A 16,800-nucleotide genomic window follows, 5' to 3' on the forward strand; every position below is an offset into this window, starting at 1 on the left:
CCTGGCCTATAGAGAAGAGTTTGTTCATCCCTGGGACATTATGAGCCACTATCCCTAACTCTCCCGACCTCCCTAGGGTATGCTCACAGCTTCCCTATTACCTTTCTTTAGCTCTTCCACCATCTTCACCTGGAAGTTACAGCTGGCACACTTCTGCCCCTTCTTCACACCTGTGCCCCAGGCTTGGCACTGAACACAGGAACGCAGATCCTCACATACCCCTAGGAATGCCTGAATAGGGAAGCAGTCAGAAACGGTTCTGGATGGGTGAAGAGGCTCCTTGAACTCGAGAAACACCTTTTGGAGAGGCCCTTTTGACCCTCTCCTGCCTCCTATCCTCCAGCCCTACTCCTGTGTTTCTCCATGTCCCATACCCACTCCTTCCCTCGGCCCATTCCCATTCTGTGCTCACTGAGGAGTAGCTGATCTCACAGGTGGTATCAGTATAGAGGGAGACTTGGTCACAGTGGCAACGTCCACACTCACAGCGGCCTCGCCCATTACATATGCCCTGTAAAGAGAGGATTCATTACCCTGACCCTCACTCAGCAACCAAAAAGGTCCTAGTTTGGCCAGAACCCAGTCATCTTTTGAGAAGAGGACCTTGCAAACCTCCATGCCTTGCCCTCTCAGTTTCTTTCCAGAGGGTGGCAAAAGTTGGTATAGTCCTCTGGTATAACCCCAACTTCTAGGAGACTCCCAATCCTCATCCCCAGGAAATATCTTCTGTTCATCCCGTCAATACGGCCATAATGATTATGACCATCCAGTTCCCAGTCCTACCCCATTGCTGTCGATGCAGGTGGCGTTGCTGAGGGGACACTCACAGCTCTTTCCTGTCCAGCCCCTTTCACACACACATTGGCCCATGGAGCAGCGACCCCGGTCTGTAGAGAGTGGGAAGAAAGGAAAGCAGACTCTAGTCTAGGTCTCCTGCCCAATGGGGAAAGCAAAGGGAGTCCAACCTTGCTTGCTATGGGACAGCTAAGGGCCAAGAAGAAGGGCTATAAATCCAGCCAGTGGTAGGGCCTGGGGTAAGGGCTATCCATCTATTCATCCAACTACTTAAAAGTATCTAGTGCCTACAATATCCAGGAAGTTCATAGCTGAAGTCTATGAGAAGATGCAGAATATGTCTATGCAAAGTGATAGCTAGGACAGGGTGACTAAGGCATTGATTTGAAGGATGGGGAAATATGTTTCCTTCCAAGGTGGTTGGCTTAGCTCTTCCTCATAGAGGTCTGGAAACAATATTCCCCATACTTCATGTTCCTTTATGCCATTCCCAGAGTTCCAATGCCTCAACATCCCTTGGTCTCTTCAGGGGCAACTTTCTTTTCCAACCCCTGGGAAAGCATGTGAGGTTACACTGTACTAAATATACTGTACTGTACTCTGTATTGCTAATATGCAATTATATGAAGGTAGGATAGGTCCCACCTTCTCACTACCAGCATGTCTATCCTCTGTGCCACTACTCAACCTCCCTAATTATTTTTGCTCTCAATGAAATCTGTAGTCATTGTCAGAGTTGATGGCCTTAAGGAGCTTTCAATCTCGGAGGGAAAGCAAAACCTACCTGACAAAATAATTATGTGTCAAAATTCAGAGAAGGGAAAGATTGTTATTGGTTGGAGTAATGAGAGAGGAGGTAAGACTAAGAACCACAGAATATTATAGCTGGAAGGGACCTTCAAAATCACTGATACCAGGGTTTCTTAACATTTTTTGGTCATAGATCCCTTTGATAATCTGGTGAAAGCCTTCTTAGAATAATGTTTTAAATGTATAAAACAAAAATAAATAGGATTATAAAGGAAACCAATTATATTGAAATACAGTTATAAAAATGTATTTAAAAAAAATCCCAAAACCTAAGTTCACAGGCCTCAGATTAATAACCCCTGGTCCAATCCCTTCATTTTATAGAGGAGGAAACTGACTTGTCCAAGGTCATACAGTAGTTAGTGGTAGAGCTGGGAGTAAGCTCAGGCCTCCTAATTCCCTTGAATTAGGGAATCACTTGAGGGAGGCCTTCCTTAAAGAAAGTTTAGAATTTGGACCAATGGTCAAAGACCATAGTTGGTACAAAATCCTGGTACTTAGCTGACTACCTTGAATACAGTAAGTGTTTGATAAATGTTTTTTGTTGAAACAAATAGAGAAGATATAAACAAACTTCACAGAAGGGGAAGATCAAAGAGTAAATATACACTTGAGAAAATGTTCAGTATCAATGTTAGTTACAGAAATGCAAATGAAAACAAAACCCATTAACCGGCAAAAATTGAAAAAATATATACACACACATATATATACATGCACACATACACATGCACACACACACATACAACCTAAGGTTGGCAGGACTGTGAGGAAATAAACACACTCAGATACTGATGGTGATCACACAAAGTGACATACTCTTTCTCAAAAGCAATCTGACTCTTTGCAATAAAACCATCAAAATAGTCACACCATTTGACCACGTGGTCCTATAGCTGGGGGTGTTGGAAGCGGTGGTAGTAGAAATAGTAATTTATATTTTTGTAGCCTGTAGTGGCCATATGGGCTGCAAGGAAGTGTAATTTCCTCAGCAACCTAAATGGCAGACATAGGACTACATTTCAACACTTTAAAGATTCCTAATTTTCGTGTGTGTGTGTGTGTGTGTGTGTGTGTGTGTCTGTGTCTGTGCCCTAAACTAACACAGATTCCAGTCTTCACGAATTTCTGCGAATGAAAAAAAAAAGCACCCTGAAAGGACAGCGTTCTGGTAATGAACATGTCTGGACTTAATTAGGTCGGTCCTTGGACAACAGGCACAAAATGTCTTGCCTATACTCAAAGCCTTTTCTGCTTGGTAGGACCTACTAGTGTACTGCTGGCATAGGTTTTGAGAACTCAAATGTCACCTCCACACCAGAGGAAAGACCAGTGAAGGAAATAAGGCAAAGGAGGGAAAGATCTATTTGTACAAAGATGTTTATAGCTGTCATATTTATAATAACAAATGACTAGAAACAAAGTAAAGTCCAGTGGCTGAGGAATACTGTACTGGAATACATTGATATATGAAAAATGATAAATATGAAAAATATACAGCTGTGTAAAATGTCCATAGTAAATAATGCAAAGTTTAAAAAAGGGCCAAAAATCACTGTAATATAAAAACTATATATGTGTGTGTGTATGTGTGTGTTATATGTATATGACTATAAAGGAGACTCAAAGTTTGAGAGATGTGGGAATCATATGGGAGAGAGGACCCTGGGAAACTTGGGGTCTCTGTGGAGAGGTGGATGCAGGCCAGTGTGGGGAGTTGATTGAAAGTGAAAGGCAGATTGAGAAACTGGAACTTTGTCTGGCTCACTTATTGGCTTAAGGAATGATCTCTTTGGACAGCATTTGTTATTTGCCTTGGGCCAGGGGTGGGGAACCTGTGGCCTTCTAGGTCCTTGGGAGAGGCCTTTCAACTGAGTCCAAGTTCTACAGAACAAATCCTTTCATTAAGGGGATTTGAGCTGTGAAGTTTGGATTCAGTAGAAGGGCCACCCTTGAGGACCTAGAGGGCCACATGTGCCTGGAGGTCGCAGATTCCCCACCCCGGGGTGCTCTTCGGTGCTGTTGGGGACCTGGTGAAATATCCACTCTTCACCTCCTCCTCCTGCCCTGCCTTATTACTGCCTGGCAAACCAACATTACACTATTCACCCTTTGGGAGTTTTCAGCTCTTTTTAATATCTTCTTTATTTGCAGTTTAAAGCTTTATAATGGATTTATCTAGATAAACATAAGCTGACATTACATTCTGATTGTTAGCTATAGAGGAATGAGTAGTAAGAGGAAACATTGTAGCTAGAGGAGATTTCCCCTCCCCCCCCAAATGTACAATGAAGCCACTTTCTGCTCAGTGGAAATGGAAGGTAAAGATTTCTTCTCTGGTCTGGGAACTCTAAGATGACTGAATTCCAAAAATTTGGGGCATAACTATCTCACTGAAATAGTAGGGGTGGGGACAAATAGGAGGGGAAGGGACAAAAATGCACCCATGACACCAATTGCCTTGGACTTTAAAAAATAAATATTTTGAGCCAATATTAAGCTTTTTGGTGATACAAAGGAGAGTTTTATATTTGTACTGACACATGTGAATGTATCATCATGATGACTGGAAGAGATTATAGTCTTATCTATTAGCTGCTATTGATGCTGTATGTGTGAGTTTATTGAGGCAGAAAGAAAAAAAATCTGATGAAGAGGTGAATTTAATCCCCATGGCCAAGCCCTCTACAGGGACTTTGATCCTTAGTTTCCTCATTTGTAAAATGAGGGGGTTACCCCGGATGACCACTAAGATCTCTTCCAGTTCTATATCCGTAATCCCTCCCACCTTCTTCAGCAAATTGCTCTCATAATCATCTCCTCTTTCTCTCTGGTTTTCAACCTCTCCCTATCTACTGGTTCCCTCTCCACAGCCTATAGACACCCCGAAGTTTCCCTCATCCTTAAAAAAAAAACCCCACTCAAGTCATCATTGTATATCTTCTTTTTTTTTAGCCAAATTCCTAGAAAAAGTTATCTACATTCATCATCTCCATTTCCTCTCTTCTCAATCCTTCGCAATTTAGCTTCTAACCTCTTTACTCAACTGAATTTGCTTTCTCCAAATTGGCCACTGATCTATCAATTGCAAAATCTCATCCTTCTTGACCTTTCTGCAGAATTGGACACTTTTGACCACCTCTCTTCTTGGACACTCACTCCTCTCCGGGTGTTCCTGACATTGCACTCTCTTGATTCTCCTTCTACCTGTCTGTTCCTTTTAAGTCTCCTTTGCTGAATCATCATCCAGAGCACCCTTCTAAAATGTGGGCATCCCCCAAGTCTCTGTCCTGGATCCTCTTCTCTCTATACTCTTTCTCAGTGACCTCTTTCAGCTCCTCATGAGTTTAATTATTATCATTGCTATTGACTCCCAAATGTATATATCCAGCCCCAGTTTCTTGTCTTGAGCTCCAGTCCTATATCATCACATTCCTATTGGATATTTTGAACTACATATCCCTTAGGCATCTATAACTCAACATGCCCAAAATAACTCATTATCTTTTCTCCCCAAACCATCCGTCTTCTGAGCTTCTCTATTTCTATTGAGTACAGTCAGTCAGCTGATAATCATTTATTAAGTGCCTACTATGTACCAGACACTCTGCTAAGTGCTGGAGATAAAAAAAAAAAGTCCCTATCCTCAAGGAATTCACAATCCAACAGGGAAGAAAACATGCACACAATTATTTACAAACAAAATTGTTGTTGTTCAGTCATTTCAGTCATATCCAACTCTTCATGACCCTATTTGGGCTTAGGATAAGTTGGAGATAATCAACAGAGGGAAGGTACTAGCTTTGAAGGGGAACAGAAAAGGCTGATTTGCAGAAGGTGGGATTTTTTATCTGGGACTTGAGGCACACCAGAAGCAAGGAGGCCACTGTCACTGGGGCACAGAGTACATGGGGGTGTTGTGTGAGAAGACTGGAAAGGGTTGAGTGGGGAGGTAAGATATGAAGGGCTTTAAATGCTAAAGAGAGAATTTTATATTTGATACCGGACATGATAGAAAGCCACTGGAGTTTACTGAGTAGAGGGCTGATGTGTTCAGACAGGTACTTTAGGAAGATTAATTTGATAGCTGAGTGGAAGATGGGCTGGAGTAGAGAGAGACTTGAGTCAGGGAGACCAATAAGTAGGCTAGGTGGGAGGTGATGAGGGCCTGCACCATGGTGGCAGCAGTGTTAGAGGAGAGAAGGGGCCATATATGAGAGATGTTTAGGAAGGTAAAATTGACAGAACTTGGCCACAGATTACAAGTGGAGGCTGAGAGAGAGTGAGGAGTAGAGGATGATGCTTAGGTTTTGAGCCTGGGGACTGGGAGGATGGCGATGTCCTCAACAGTAATAGGGAGATTCTGAAGCTGGGAGGGTTTGGGGAGACAGATCAAGAGTTCAGTTTTGGACACGGTGAGTTTAAGATGTTTACTGGACATTCAGTATTTATGGGAGCTGATGAGATTGCCAAGTGAAATAGTATAGAGGGAGTAGAAAATAGTGCCTAAGACAGAGCCCTAGGGAACACCCACCTTTACTGAGTGTATCCTGGATGAAGATCTAGCAAAGGAGGCTAAGAAGATGCAGTCAGACAGGTAAGAGGAAAACCAGAATAGAGTAATGTCATGGAAACCCAGAGGAAGAAAGCATCAAAGAGAAGACTGATTGATCATGTTAAAGGCTGCAGAGAGGTCAAGATGATAAGGAGTGAAAAAAAGGCCATTACATTCGGCAATGGAGATCATTGGTAACTTTGGAGAGAACAGCTAGCTGAATGATGAGGTCAGCTGTCAGACTGTAGAGAGTTAAGAAGAGAGTGGGAAGAAAGGAAGTGGCAGTACACAGACAGCCATCCTAAGAAGTTTAATCACAAGAGGAGATTTAATTACAAGAGGATGAGAGCTAGTGGGGATAGATGGATCAAGTGAAGGTTTTGGGGCATGGGAGAGACATGTGTATCTTTGTAGACAGTGGGGAATGAGCCAGAAGACAGGGAGAGACTGAAAATAAGTTAAAAGATGGGGATGAGGGGGTACAATCTGCTGGAGAAGATGAGAAGGAATGAGATCACTTGTGCATTTGGAAGGGTTTGCTTTGGCATGTAGAAGGATCGCATCTTCTTGTGAGACAGGGGTGAATGAGCACATAGTGGCAGAACGCATGTGGGTGACATAAGATTAGGAGGGGAGAAGATGGAGCTCTCTGTGAATGGCCTCGGATTTATTCAATAAAATATAAGGTTCTTAGATAGTGAGTGAAGAAAATTAAGTATTCTGGGAAGTGGAAGTAAGGAAGGGGGAAAGGAAGCCATGGGAGGTTCTTTTTTCAGTCGTTTCTGATTTTTCATGGCCCCATTTGGGGTTTTCTTGGCAAAGATCCTGGAGTGGGTTGCCATTTCCTTTCCTCCAGCTCATTTTACAGATGAGGAAACTGAGGCAAATAGGGTTAAGTGACTTGCCCAGGGTCTCAGGCCGTACTTGAACTCACAAAGACAAGTCTTCCTGACTCCAGGCTAGATACTCTATCTATTTTGACACCTGGCTGCCCCAGTAAATTAATTAGGAAGGCATAAAAGGATTGACTTGCCATAGTGACGACCCTGTTGAGTTTAGGTAAAATCAATTTGCAGTGGACCCAGGCCACACGATTTTGTGATTTTCTCCAGTTTTGTTCATTAGCACTTGAGTATCCATCCTACTCACCCAGTTTTGTTACCTCAGGATCAGTCTCAAGTCTTCATTTCTTCCCACTATACATATCAAATCAGTTGCCAAATCTTGTTGCTATGTCCACATTATCTCTCACATCTGCCCCTTTTTCTCTACCCCCATTTTCACCATCACTGTAGTTCAGGTCCCCACCGCCTCTCACCTGCATTACTGAAATAGCCTCCTAATTGTTGTCCCTGCCTCGACTCTCTCATTGCTTCCTCCATATGGCTGCCAAAGTGATTTCCCCGAAGCACAGTCAGGACCGTGTCATTCCTCTACTCAATAAACTCCAGTGGCTCCCCATTACCACTAGGACCTAAATGGAGACTTCTCTGTTTGACGTTTAAGGCCTTTCATAACCTGGCCTGAACCTAATTTTTCCATCTTTTTTGCATAGTACTACCCTTTCACACACACTGCAGTCCTGCCAAACTGGCCTTCTTCTTATTCTTCACATATAACTTGCTTCCTATCAACTCAACAAGCATTTTTTAAGCACCTACTACGTGTCAGGCACTGTGCTAAGCACTAGGGATACAAAGAAGGGCAAAAAGATAGCCCTGCTCTCAAAGAGTGTCCAGTTGAATGTAAACAACGATAATATCCTGTGTCTATTTACACACACATACACACACAAACACACACACACATACACACACACACAAACTATATTCATTCATGCCCCCCAAACTCCAAATTACAAATTCCCTGAGGGCTGAGACTATTTCACTTTTGTCTTTGCACCCCAAATCCTAGTATAGTGCCTGGCACTTAGTAGGAATCTAATAATGCTTGTTGATGTATTGATTGAAGGAAAGAATGAAGGGAAGGAGAAAAATGGAGGAAAGAACAGGAAAGGAAGAGGAAGCACGAATGAATCTGATTACAGATGAGGGAGTTCAGGCTACAGAGATACCCTTTTTTCTCATTCTGATCCCCGGCCTCACCCTCGATCCCCTCTTACCATTGCACAGGAAGCCTGAGGTTCTAGGACACTGGAAATTGTCATACTCGCAGAACTGTCCGTCGTAGCGTCCATCTCCATAGCACACGCAGCGTCCGCACTGGCATTCTCCTCGCCCCGAGCAAACCTTGTCTTCCCCATCCCGCGTGCAAGGCTTCGTGTCACTCTGGGAGCCCGTGGAGCAGTTACAAGCCTTGCCACTCCTGGGAGGGACGGAAAAGATCAACTTTTGGAGGAGCAGTCCCCTTTCTGCTCTCTCCCAGCCCCTACGTCCTTCCTTCCCTTCCTTCCCTCCTTTGTCTGGCACACCTTGGTGTTTCCAGCATTGAGACCTCTTGGAGTCACAGACTCTTTGCCCTTCCCATCTTCTTTTTATCAAGGGCAGGGTGACTCTGACAACCTGGGCCCCCAGTTGTCCCACCCCCTGCCACTCACCAGCCCTCCTTGCACATACAGTGCCCACATGTGAAGTTCCCATTGAAGCTGCATTTGGCTGACAGAGGCTCCTTTTGCTGTAAAAGATTGGGGTGTCACCCTTTTATGAGACTTGGCTGCCTGCCTGCCTTGAATGGCATTTCTCCTGCAGGGACCAAGCCCAGAGCCAAGATGGAAGCAGGCAGTGTCCCTGTCCCCCATGTGAACAGTGGTCACTGAATCCTGCCCCGCCCTCTCTGGCTCTCAGTTCCAAGGGTCATTTTTCTAAATATTATTCTGGTTTAACAATGCTCACTACCTACCAGTTCACAAGGGCACACATCACAGATGATGCTGGCATCAATTCTGAGCCCATCGGAGAAAGAGGGCTTTAGATGGATTTCGCCTGCCTGATCCTCAAGAGGTAGCTGGCACACATGCCGCCCGTCCACTTGCTCTGCAGCCCGCAGTTGCACGTGATAAGTTCCCTGTAATAACAGAGCTCCATCAGCCAAGGTCTCCTTCCCCCAGAGGTCATTGAGTGCAGGTACACGTGGACTGTTTGGGCTTTTTCTAGAGAAAAGGGAGCCCCCTGGATTCTCTTATTCTGGCCCCTTAGAGATATTCTATTCTGCCTAAACCCTACAGCTCATGGTTCTCTGAAGTTGGGTTGGGGGAAAGGACCACTTGATCTATCCTCAATCCTGGAAAATAACTCAATTCCATTCAGGAAAGAAACCCATTCCTTATCAGGGCCTTAATCTATAATAAATCCCTGCCCTAACCCTGTGCCCAGTAGGTCTCTCACACACCAGCCCCAATGGAAACATACCACTTCCCCACGCTTGATTTGGAAAGATCCAGTTTTTGTCTTCACGTATCTTTTGGAGGTGACTTCCGTCCGCAGGCCCCTGGGGGCATTCAGAGCTCTGATATGCAAGTTGGACCTGATACGCTGATGAGGAGATACAGGGAACCATAGAATTAGGAAGGAACAACCCTTATCTTACCCTCTCTACGTAAGTCTTTATTGATAAAGAATGTCTGACTCTTTACCCTACCTATTTTTTTTTCTCCAAAAGATAGACTCTGGCAGCCTCGGCCCCCAGTTGTCTCACTCCCTGGCACTCACCAGCTCTCCTCACACACACAATGCTCGCACATTTACCTTTATCAATAAGTATTCCTAATCACCCAAATGAAAACAGTAGACTCCAATGCTGATCAGAGATGATATACCCACTGGAGCCTACATGGTACCTTTGGTAGGTACCAAGCCTCCCTCAAGGCAAGAGAGATGGGAGGGTAGGAGGTGGTGGGAGTGGCTTTCTTTGAAGACTATCGTACCTCTGGGTCCCAGACTTCATATCATTAGACTGAAGGTTGTGTGAGCAAGGCTAGTCCTAGGGAGGGGTGTTAGCTGAGAGCCAGCCCTTCAGAGACAGAGGATCAGCTCAGCACAGAGACTTTTTCTAGGGAGAAGTAGCTAGGAATGAGAACGAGGGTGAAATTTGTGTCCCTACCCTCAACCCCAATCTTTGACTCTGACTCTGAGTCCCTGGTCCTCTCCAACCATGTCCCATGTGGCCCTCCTCTCAGCCTCAGGTCTCCCTCTCAGGTCCCAAAGTCCCAAGTTAACCCCAAACCCCTCCCTTACATAAAAGGCCTCTTCAAGTAGTTCCACTATATTGGCGGAGTCTTCATGCAGCAAGCCCAGAGAGGAGACTGGGAAATAGGTATGCAGCTTCTGTTTTAAAAAAAAAAGAGAAAAATGAGAAAAAGATGTTGAAGAAGATGAAGAAGACGTAGAATAATAGTCTCTGCTTATTGAAAGGAACCTTAGTGGTTACTCAGTCCAACTCATTGAAAAAGATCTGGGAGTCTTAGTTGATCACAAGCTTAATATTAGTTTTGTTTTGTTTTTTAAATTGGGAACTCAGGGAGAAGAGATATATGGTATCTCTAATGAGGGAGAAGCCCAAAACAGTCCCTGAAGGTTTTGGGGATGGTTCTGCTCTCAGGACTCCTACACGTGTGTGCACAAGCACATGCATGCACACACACACCACACATACCACACACACCCACACACACCCACACACACACATACATACCTCGTAGTAGCTGAAGGAATGGTTGGTGACAGCAAAGATGGGGATGATGTTGTGCTGGGCAAGCAGGCGCACCAGGGTGGGAACTGATGGGTAGTCCTGCTGATTGTACTGGATGTAGGTGCCTGTGGAGTCCAGGTAGCAATCTTCACTGTTACGCTTCATGATGCCTGCCAGCACGTTGGCACCGTCTGCCTCATAATGGAAGGCCGACTCTGTGGAGAACACCAGCAGGTGGGTGCTGTCTTTCCGCCAGCCAATGTCCTTCTGGGGAGGGTAAAGACAAGCATACCTATTTAAAGGTGCCTTCTTCAGCCTTCCAGAACAGTCCTGAAGCAAGCCCTGCTTGCTCGCTGCCACGTGGATGAATGAATGTCCCTGCATCTCCCAGATAGTAGGAAACATCCATCTCTTATTTAGCTTGAACTCTTTATGATACCAATGTTAGGGGACAGGGAAGCCCATATAGCTAGCCAGTTAGGTGGATGGTATAGAGCCTGGCATCGGGAAGTCCTGAGTTCAAATTCAGCCTCAGACACTTACTAGCTGTATAACCCAGGGCAAGCTACTTAACTGCTGATTCAGTTTCCTCATCTGTAAAGTGGGAATAATAATAACACCTACCTCTCAGGGTTGATGTGAGGACTAAATGAGATAATATATTGCTTCAAGTTTTGCCCATCTTTAAAATCAGGATACTACTGGCTACCTTACAGAGTTGTTGTGGGAGTTAAATAATTTAATGCACTTATTATCCCCATTCTACATCTGGGGAAACTGAGGCTAAGAGAGGTTAAGTAATTTAACACTCAGGGTCATACAGCTAATAAGAGTCTGAATAGGTGAGTGGTGCAGAGCCTGGAGTCAGGAAGGCCTGAGCTCAAATTCAGCCTCAGATATTTACTAGCTGTGTGACCCAGGGCAAGTCACTTAACCTCTGTCTGACTCAGTTTCCTTGACTGTAAAGTAGGAGTAATAATATAACCTATCTTTCAGAGATGATGTGAGGATTAAATAAGAAAATAATTATAAAGACCTTAGCACAGTACCTAGAACACAGCAGGCATTTAATAAGTGCTTAGTTCCTTCTTTCCTGAGGCAAGATTCAAACCTAAGAGCCGGTGCTCTTTCCACTGGGCTATCTCGTCAGTTTAACTAACAGTTTTTCAAACTGTCCAGTTCAGTACAAAGGTGATGTAGTTTGACTGTAGACCAAGTTGGGTACTGCCTGAGACCATCCCCTTGCCCATCACCCCCAGAGACCTTCCTATCAGAACAGAAATTCTTCACTTTTTTTGTGTTACGGACTCCTCTGGCATTCTGGTGTTGCCTATGAACCCCTTCTTGGAATAATGTTTTTAAATGCATAAAATAAAACATATAGGATTATAAAGGAAGCCAATTCTATTAAAATACAAGTTATCAAAAAACAAGTTATCAACATATTACAAGTTTCTGATGCAATGCTAATGTGCTGTAAGAAATGACAAGCATGTTGAGTTTAGAAAAACATGGAAAGACTTGCATGAAATAATGCAGAGTGAAATGGGCAGAACCAAGAGAACGTTGGAGACAGTAACAGCAATATTATTCAAAGAATAACTGTGAATGGCTAAGCTATGAACATTCAAATCCACCATGAAAGTCTTATGACAGAAAATGCTATACACCTCCAGAGAAAGAACTGATATATGGAAGTATGTATTGTATGGTTTCACATATTTATTTATATCAAATGTTGGCCTTCTCCAATTCGGGGTTGGGAGGGAAGGAGGGGGACAACTTGAAATTTAAAATGCAACAAAAAATAAGTAAAACAAATATAAGATAAATTTTAAAAAATATAATAAGTTCCAAGTTCACAGACCCTCTTGAAATCTATCTGTGTATCCCAGGCCTTAGAGACGTCCCCACCATCTACACAGTGATGCTCTGTGTTTTCCTTCTTCCCAAAGAGGCCCAGAGACTAAGAGGCCTCTCAATCACTCAGACTAACGTGCAGAAAAAGAAACCCCCTGACCCCCTAGCAGAGAGGGGGATGGGATAGGCACGCACAGTCTGGCAGCTCCCACGCTGGGCTTACCGTGCACACAGCTGTCTGCAGGATGGCATCAAAGCCACCCTCAGGTGCATCGAGGTTGCCTGAGATTCGTTCCCGCTGTAGTTTGTTCCGGAACTCTTCCAAATCTTTTGTCAGGCTGATCACATTCTTGAAGGAGAACGGTGGGTCGCTGTTGGGCCAGGGCTCCTTCAGCCTTGGGGTGGGGAGGACAGAGACATCAGGTGGGAGAGAGTACCAGACCTCTACATCTCCTCCCTGCTCAGTAAAGGAACCCCTCCCTTGACTCCCAATACCATTCTTTATTTCTTTTATTTCTTTATTTCTTGCTCCAGGGGGTGCATGGAAATTGGAGGGCAGAATATCATGTTTCCATGCCCCTTCCTCACAGTCAGTGGGGCCCCATTCAACCTGGTCTCTATTATGAGGCAACTGAGGCTTTGTCTCAAGGTGCCAACATGATAATGCCTTTTCCTCTAAGGGTACTGATACAGGGTGGGATATGTTTTATCCTTCTATGCTGGGCAGGTGGAGGACCTCCAGGACTGCCTAAAGGGAAGCACTGCCTTCCTCTACCCCACCGCTGGCACCTTGAGGGAAGGAACTCTCCTTTCACCCTCTCCTTTGACTAGCCCTGGGCTGCCACCCCACAAGCATCCTATCAATGGCTAATTCCTTTCTAGCCGAGCCCATGTTGATGCACCTCTGTGACTGATCTGACTGGGTGGGGAAGGGGTGGGGTGGGTCTGCCCATGTACCACTTGCCCAGGGACCTGGGCCACCTCATATTCCAGGGATCATTGGTGGGATCAGCAATAGCGGTGAATAGTTCCTCCCTCAGTCTTGACTGAACTTGTACCAAGTGGTAGAATCCTCAGGGTAGGCTCACTTACTTGGCTGGCCTCATGTCTGTCTGTGGGACGCTGACTTTATCCACAAACTTGCCGAAGCCAATAGTGTAGTCACTCGTGAGCTGGCTCAAGACCCCGGCTGGAGATATAGGACATTGAGGAGGGGACAGGGAAGTCCCTTGGATAAAACCCCACCTCCCCCTCTCCAACAGGACCATGGGCCAAGGCTAAAGAACTAGGATCCTGCAAACCCCTACCCTAGGCACCAAGGATACTTCAGGGACCTACTCAAGGAGGAGACTGTCTCTAATGGCAATTCCTTGACCCCCTTGAGCGAGAAGAGTGGGGAGAGCTCAGTAGCCCCAGGGAACACGTGCCTATGCATGGTCTGTATTTCCATAGCTGGGAAAGGAAACACCTGAACACATTGCCAGTGGCCTGGTTTCCTGGGGATGGGCCTGGCCTTAGCGGTGACGCCTATCCTGCCCTTGCTTCAGATGCCCTGACATACCCAAGTTTTGGCCCATCTGCTTGAGGTTAGCCAGATCGTCGGACATGGAGTAGGAGAAGTCCATGAGAATATACAGGTCCACCGGGCTCTCAAGGGGCTCAAACACCTGAAACTCAAAACTTTGCTCCTCCCCGGGCCTCAGGCGCAACTGCATGGCTTGGGGCGACACCTGGCTCTTCTTCAGGGTGGTGTCGATCTCAGTAGACTGCCAAGGAGAACATGTATAGACGTATGTGTATATATGTGTACAGATGTATAATGTATATGTGCATACACGTACACACACACACACACATATAGACACACTGGGTATGTGTGCCAAAACAAGAGGGAGACACATGCCTTGAGCATCTCTCCCTGGTACCCTGGCTCCTGCGTTCCAGCAGGCATCACTCACTCTCACCTTGGCCCAGCTTCCTTCTCTGGACCCAGCTCAAAGTGACCCCCTCCTTTCTCAGGGATGAACAATCTCCCCTTCATCCCCTCCATGGCCCCTGTGGAAAGCTGACCAGGGGCCTCTGTAAAACTATAGAATGGCACAGTTATAGACAAGGAAACTGAGGCCCAGCAAGATGACGTATCTTGCCCTTGACCAAGGTCACGTCGGCAGTGAAGGGCAGAGCTGGGCTCAAAGCTAGGTCCCTTGACTCCAGTTCCAGGGTTCTTTTCTAATCCATTTTACAGATAGAGAAACTTGGACCCAGAGAAGCGAAATGACTTGCCCGTGGTCATCTGACCAATTAGTAACACAGCATGGGACTAGGCCTAAAGTCTCCTTACTCCCTAGGCCAGTGCTTCTTCCACCAGACTAGGTTTGTTCATCATCTCAAATAAGTCTTATGTAAAAAATAACCTTTGAGCATCCCCTGGGAAAAAAGGCAGGTGCTATTATTATTACTTCCGTTTTACATATGGGGAAACTGAAGTCAAGAGGTGAAATGGCTTGTCACAACAGGTAGGAAATATTGAAGGCAGCATTTGAATTCGGGTCTTTAGACTTTGTCTGGCATTCTTACCCACTGTGCCACCTAGTTGCCTCTGAGGATATGACTCCTTATTTCTAGCACATGACCTCACTTTTTTTTTTTTAAGGCAATTGGGGTTAAGTGACTGCCCAGGGTCACATAGCTAGTAAGTGTCAAGTATTTGGTCTGAGGCCGGATTTGAACTCAGGTACTCCTGACTGCAGGGCTGGTGCTCTATCCACTGTGCCACCTAGCTGCCCCCTATGACCTCACTTTTAACAACCACGCTGACCCCTCATCCCTGGCTCTCACCTCTGTGATCCGGAAGCTGCTTTCCTTGAACACCACACTTGCGGCCTCACAGCCCATGGCCAGTAGCTCCTCTCTAGTGTTACAGCGACGATCCTTGAACGTCTACCCAGTAGAAGAATGGAAAAGGGGATAGGATAGTTCTCAGTGGCTCTTGCACCCTCCTCTGTTTCTCCATCCATGCACTCGGTCTTGGCTTTCAGTTGATAACCTCCCCTAAGAGCTGTAACTAGGCCCAGACAACCAGGGCTTTGTACCTGGGCACCTGACACTGGAGTGAGGGGAGTATATCTCATACTTCAATCTTTTGTCAACCCTGGGCCCAGAGCCCTCACATTTGAAGCATGATTATCTTTACTCTTCCAGCCCTAGGCTGCTAGATCCTCTTCTGGAACATACACTACTGCATCTCTTTCTCTTCTAGTGCCTGACACCCAGGGCTGAGGGAAATGACTACTCCAGTACCTTCCTCCACTATCTTACCTCACCTGTTATTTCCTAACCTCAGCCATCTCCTAGCAGTTGGAGAGGTGGGGACCAGGTAGGGTGGACAGTCCTCTCTGGCCCGGGTACAACTCCACCTGACTGGAGAGGGTTGAACTCTGTACCTGAACCACAATGAAGGTGAAGCCTGGCTTAATGAAAGCTCTTGAGGCCTTCTTGTACTGTAGGTGAGCACCCTCCCTGGCCTGGCCCACCCTATACCCTCTCCTGGGGGCATGCTCCCCAGCAGTGGCATTGGGGTGTCTCAGGGTCTCTATCTCCTCTCAAGGGTGGCATCCACCTCTCACTGGACCTTGTTTGCTTAGGAGATCTCTCTAGTCTTTACTATTTTTTCTCTGCTTGCCTCAGGTGCCAGAAATGCTAATTATGGCTCTTCCCACTCATTCCTTTTATACAATATAATGCATGCATATAGTTTTTCCCTTTCCTGGATTCCATCCTGGGCACCAGAGTCTTGCAGAGGACGTGGTAAGTGTGGATCTGGCCACACGCTTGTAGGAAGGAATGTGGGGGGAAGCTGGAGTCTCACAAGTTTGAGAGTGGGAAGGCATACCATGCTGGGAAGGCCCTGATGGGCAGGGACATGGCAGGGGTCCTCACCTCATCAGTGCAGTAAGCACAGTCCTTATCTATACGGATGCACTCGGTACAGCTCTTCACCAGGGCCTTCTTGCAGCGATTAGCTAGATGGGGAGCAGGAGTCAAAGACAGGGTTGGGGTCAGAGCTGGAGAGGCCCCTGGGTCAAACAGTCTTTCCCAGGGAAGAAGGCACTAGCTGGGTGGCTCAGGGTGTC

The 16,800-nt window shown here is 45.8% G+C and overlaps 1 protein-coding gene across 3 annotated transcripts in view; it reads right to left on the reverse strand.

The window, feature by feature from the left end:
* The window catches only part of ITGB4 (integrin subunit beta 4), a 45,820-nt gene that overhangs the window by 22,569 nt on the left and 6,451 nt on the right, over nucleotides 1–16,800 (reverse strand). For all 3 annotated transcript variants that reach the window (XM_027872787.1, XM_027872786.1, XM_027872785.1), the window contains exons 3-16: nucleotides 16,607–16,689; nucleotides 15,506–15,607; nucleotides 14,229–14,433; nucleotides 13,760–13,856; nucleotides 12,891–13,062; nucleotides 10,811–11,074; nucleotides 10,354–10,443; nucleotides 9,529–9,651; nucleotides 9,020–9,184; nucleotides 8,718–8,794; nucleotides 8,283–8,485; nucleotides 784–887; nucleotides 413–511; nucleotides 102–231 (exon numbers count right to left, since the gene is read on the reverse strand). In XM_027872787.1, the coding sequence (XP_027728588.1) occupies nucleotides 102–231; nucleotides 413–511; nucleotides 784–887; nucleotides 8,283–8,485; nucleotides 8,718–8,794; nucleotides 9,020–9,184; nucleotides 9,529–9,651; nucleotides 10,354–10,443; nucleotides 10,811–11,074; nucleotides 12,891–13,062; nucleotides 13,760–13,856; nucleotides 14,229–14,433; nucleotides 15,506–15,607; nucleotides 16,607–16,689 (1,914 nt within the window). The remainder of the gene's footprint in view (nucleotides 1–101; nucleotides 232–412; nucleotides 512–783; nucleotides 888–8,282; nucleotides 8,486–8,717; nucleotides 8,795–9,019; nucleotides 9,185–9,528; nucleotides 9,652–10,353; nucleotides 10,444–10,810; nucleotides 11,075–12,890; nucleotides 13,063–13,759; nucleotides 13,857–14,228; nucleotides 14,434–15,505; nucleotides 15,608–16,606; nucleotides 16,690–16,800) is intronic.

Source organism: Vombatus ursinus, unplaced genomic scaffold (assembly GCF_900497805.2).
Source record: "Vombatus ursinus unplaced genomic scaffold, bare-nosed wombat genome assembly UNPS02014801.1, whole genome shotgun sequence".
NCBI lineage: Eukaryota > Metazoa > Chordata > Mammalia > Diprotodontia > Vombatidae > Vombatus > Vombatus ursinus.